Here is a 4,911-nt window from a genome sequence, read left to right on the forward strand (position 1 = left end):
ACTCGGAAAGAGTCCAATGAGATAGGTCAAACCGATCCGGATAACCCCTCTAAGAAGGGTAGTAAGAAGAGGAAAGCCGCGGAACCACCTGCGGAAGACGTTCCCAGGAAGAAGAAAACGAAGAAGCAAGATTTCTCCGTGCCCCGACCATCTTCGGTTTGCGAGGAGGAACTCCAAGCTTTGGTCCCTGACGCTACTCTCGAGGTTGAGACCTCGGATGATGATGAAAACGAGACCATCGCTTTGCGTCGGAGAAGACGAGAGGGCCCTCAGCAGAATCGCGGAGCCTTAGTGGGTGATCAGGGCCTCTCGGAGACTTCGAAGGGGTTGCCAGCTTCTGAAAGACCGCGAGTCCCTCTGAGGGGCGACTCTTCGGCTCATATCACGGAAGGTTCTGAGACCCGTGTGTCCGGCCGTCCCAAGGAAACCCCGGAGGATGGGTTCAAGTTCGAGTTCAACCGAGAGCTCCCGCTGGCCTGTTACCCGGAGGATTGCGCTCGTTTGCTACGGCTAGTCAAAGGCGGTCCCGATCTGCTTCCTTCAGTGGGGGACCTCATCTTCAAAGATGAATATGAACATGCTTCTTGCTCGTCGGTAAAGGTAAGTGGTTGCTCGTTTCCTTCTTCTCTGAACCTTAAATTATTTTGGCTAAGTCTTTTTTTTTGTGTTTTGATCAGAGTCACGGCGACTGGAATGTTCTGGTCGGGAAGTATGACTCAGCCCTTAGGCGGGCTAGAGAGCAGATCCGCGAGAGCGAAGAAGCTAAGAAGAAAGTGGAGGAGGCTCTTCGGGTGTCTTCGCGGGAAAAGACTGAAGCCATTGCTCGGGAGAGGTCTCTCAGGAAAGCGTTTGACGAGACGCGAACATCTGACGCGGCTGAGCTGCAGATGTGTAAGGAGGCGATGGACAACCTTGAAGTTGTGGTGGATAAGCAGCGGAAGGAAAAGGTTGACCTAGAGAGAAGGATGGCCGCGGAATCACTTAGGCATTCCGAGGAAATGACCAGGCTTCGGAAGTCTCGTAAGTATGAGGTTACGCACGAGAGAATTCGCGTGCTGATCGCCATGATTGCTAAGGCTGAGAAGCGCTTCCACAAGATTTCTCTTCGTGAGGACCAAAGAGACAAGTACGACGATGCTGGATGCCTCTACAGCCAAGCCTTTGGAACAAGGAAATGCTTCGAGCAGATTAAAGCCTCGGGTGTCGAAATCCCGCAGGAAACCATCGATTTCTTTGCTGGGCAAGAGAGGCATTATGAAGAGGAAGCAGAACGCTTGGAAGTAAAGGAAATTCCAGCAGAGGACCTTCGCCTCTCCCCGTTAGTGTTGGAGTCTCGGTTCCTGATCGAAGAGATTTGGCGTCAGCTCGACCCATTTGGATCGAACATTGGTTTGATCGATTCAGAGGCTGCCATTGCTCTTCGCACTCCCCTCGCCGACCGAGATCCCCGATCTGCAGATCCGACGGAGAAGGCCGCTCAGACGGCCGTATCTTCCAATCAGCACACCGACCAAGGTGTCGACCCGACGGAGCGAACATCAGTGGGACCGGTTGTTCAGAAGGACGGGGCCGTGCCTACCATCGTGCTGACCGATTCATCTGCGAAGGCATCAAAGAATGCCAGCTCGTCGGCTTCCTCGTCGGAAGACCCGGGGAAGGGAGACGACCTTCCAACTGAGACGCCAGCTGCGAATGTTACCGAGTCAATCCCAACAAAGTTTGGCCGCGTCTCGGGTCCCGGAGAGGGTGACGGCAGTGGCGACAAGGATCCTCCTGTGGTCGATTAATAATCAATGTTGTTTGTTGTAACTTCTTTCGCCCTTTTTTTTTTTTGTAGCCTTGATTCCTCGGAATCTATGAACTCAGCATTCTGTAAAAACTTTGAAATTTCTATTGAGTGTTTGTTCTTTATGTGGGTTACGGATAACAACTAACAACTTAGTAGATTATGAAATTATTCGTTGCTCGTTAATTCGATCCCGCTATTCTTTCTTTCAATAAGTCGGGAGCAAATTAAGACAAGAATTCTGAGTAAGTTTCCGAGGGAAAGGTTTCTGGACGCGACACGGTAATCGAGAGAAATTAGGTCGGCCAATTCATTATTCTTCGATTTGTGACAAGGTCCGAAATTCCACTCGTGAGCTTGGTCAATGATTTTCATCATCGGTGACTCTGTTTTTCCCTTCGTTCAATATCTGATCAGGATATGTTCGATTAATTGGGCGAGTGCTCGTGCGCCGCTTTCGAGTTAAGGGGCTGGCATCGTTTGCTCGTTAGATAAACGAGACGAGTAAAAAGTTTTTTTTGTTTGTTTGGGGCTGGACCCCGTAGAGGGGATGCCTACGTACCTCCGAGGAGGATCAAGCCTTTCGTAGTTCGTTTTAGTCCAAGTAAAAGTGGCTTGGTAGTCACTTTTACTTGGTCGAGTAGAAGTGACCGTAGGGTGCATCTACTCGGGTTTTTTTTTTTTTTTTTTTTTTTTTTTGAGTAAAACAGTGATGTAGATCATTTTACTCGTTCTGAAAGGTTACTCGTTTTACGAGTAAAAACGACGAAGATGCATGGAGTTCCAAGCTCGTGGGACTGCTTCTCCGCGGGAAGTCTCGAGTCGGTACACTCCTGGTTTGACGACTCGAGTGATTTTATACGGTCCTTCCCAATTCGCGCCGAGTTTTCCAGCGTTGGGTTCTTTGGTGTTCTCAAAGACTTTTCTCATAACCAGATCGCCGAGCTCGAGAGGACGCGAGCGGACCTTTTTGTTGTAATAGCTCTCGATTTGGTTTTGGTAGTTTTGGATTCGAAGTAAGGCTTGGTCGCGCTTCTCCTCTAGCCCGTCGAGGGCATCTAGCAGCATCTCTTGATTAAGCTCAACATGCTGAGGCATCTTGGACCGGCGGAGACTTGTTACATTGACCTCGGCTGGAGCCATTGCCTCCATCCCGTAAGCGAGTGAAAAAGGGGTAGATTTTGTTGCTCCTCGGGGGGTTGTCCGGTGCGACCAGAGCACGCCGTCAAGTTCATCGGCCAATGTCCTTTTTTGAGGTCAAGGCGCTTCTTGATTCCGTCGATGATAATCTTGTTCGAGGATTCTGCTTGTCCGTTTCCTTGAGGATATCTCGGCGTCGAAGGGCTTAGTCGGATGTTCCATTTGTTGCAGAAATCTTTAAAATTTCCGGCCATAAACTGTGATCCGTTGTCTGTCACGATCTCGTATGGTAGACCGTGGCGACAGATGATGTTCTTCCAGACAAAGCCGCGAACTTCCTTCTCTGTAACCTGCGCGAAGGCTTCTGCTTCGATCCATTTGGTGAAGTAGTCGGTCAATACCAGCACGAAGCGACGTTGGCGAGAATTCGGCATCGGTCCGATGATATCCATCCCCCATCGCATAAATGGGTAAGGGGCTGCGGACGTTCGTAGTAGCTCGGTTGGGCTATGGATACTCGGAGCGTGTCGTTGACATTTGTCGCATCGCCGGGCATATGCTTCGCAGTCGGTATTCATAGTTGGCCAGAAAAATCCTAAGTTCCGAATCTTCAGGGCTAGTGACCGACCTCCAGAATGGTTTCCACCTGCTCCTTCGTGAGTTTCCGCCATTACTAGCTGCGTTTGCTCGGCAAAAATGCATTTCAGGAGGACCTTGTTAGCCGTTACTCGGTGGAGTTCTTCTTCCATGACGACGTAGTGCGCGCTGCGCCTCTTTAATCGTCTTGCGGCCCATTTATCCGTTGGAAGTGTGCCCGCGGTGAGATATTGGATGAATTCAGTCCTCCAGTCGGGTAGTAGCTGATCTTGGTCTGTCATCTCGGAGTCGTCGTTGGTCTTAGATAAGGGCGTTGTTTCGGGTTCTGTGGTGACGAAGTTAGCTGATTCCGTTGAGATGTCGATGCTTGGTTTCTCGATTCGGTGGATTGGAATAGTCCTTTTGACTTGATCGCGTAGCTTGCTTCCGAGTGCTGCTAACGCATCCGCACAGACATTTTCTCCACGAGGAACCTTTGTGAGCTCGAAGAATTCGAACTCTTTAGCCAATGCTTGTACGACTCGGAGGTAAGCATCCATTCTATCGTTGCGCGCATCGTAATCACCGCTGAACTGACTGGCGACGAGCTGTGAGTCGCAGTACGCACTGAGTCGCTTAGCCTTGACTGCTTTGGCGAGGCGAAGGCCGGCGATGAGTGACTCATACTCTGCTTCGTTGTTTGATGCTGGGAAACCGAAACTGAACGACTGTCGAATGAGTTCTCCCGATGGGGATTGAAGCTGAACTCCTGCTCCAGAGCCTTTGTTTGTCGAGGAACCGTCGACATGCAGGATCCATGTTGAATCCGAGGTTTCCAAATCTTGAGCGAGTTCCGGGGATAACTCCACGAGGAAATCAGCGAGGACTTGAGCCTTAGCAGCGGTTCTACACTTATAAGTGATGTCGAGCTCTCCGAGTTCGATCGCCCATTTGGTAAGACGGCCAGCTCTGTTCGTGTTTTGTAGGACAGTTCTGAGCGGCTGGTCGGTGAGAACTTCTACCGAATGTGACTGAAAATATGGGCGGAGTTTCCTCGCTGATTCGACGACGGCCAGGGCCATCTTCTTGGAACCTTGAAGAACTTCCTCATTAAAAACCTCACCAAGGAAAACCCTTTGGGACAAAACCTTGATGAGGGAAAAAGAGTAAAGTCTCCAAGGCCTAGGGATTGGCCAGTGAGTCTTTGTGCCTTACCAACAATGTAAGGGACACAAAGACTCTGGATCATGGCCTCTACAATCATCCCACGCCTTGTACTCTCCTTACTGCCTAATCTTGGTCTCTCCCCCTTTCACCTAACCTCTTGTTAGGTTGAAGTGCTCGGACACACCAGATCAGCCTCTTCTTGGAGATACAACTTCTCTTACTGAGTCTTGGCTGCTTCTTCT

General features: G+C 50.2%; 1 protein-coding gene across 1 annotated transcript; it reads right to left on the bottom strand.

The window, feature by feature from the left end:
• Positions 1-2,904: 2,904 nt before the first annotated feature.
• LOC117129692 lies at positions 2,905-4,584 on the bottom strand. Its single transcript, XM_033282990.1, has one exon. The coding sequence runs from the start codon at positions 4,582-4,584 to the stop codon at positions 2,905-2,907; it is 1,680 nt and encodes a 559-aa protein (XP_033138881.1).
• Positions 4,585-4,911: the final 327 nt, after the last annotated feature.

This window comes from Brassica rapa, unplaced genomic scaffold (genome assembly GCF_000309985.2).
Source record: "Brassica rapa cultivar Chiifu-401-42 unplaced genomic scaffold, CAAS_Brap_v3.01 Scaffold0059, whole genome shotgun sequence".
NCBI classification, from domain to species: domain Eukaryota; kingdom Viridiplantae; phylum Streptophyta; class Magnoliopsida; order Brassicales; family Brassicaceae; genus Brassica; species Brassica rapa.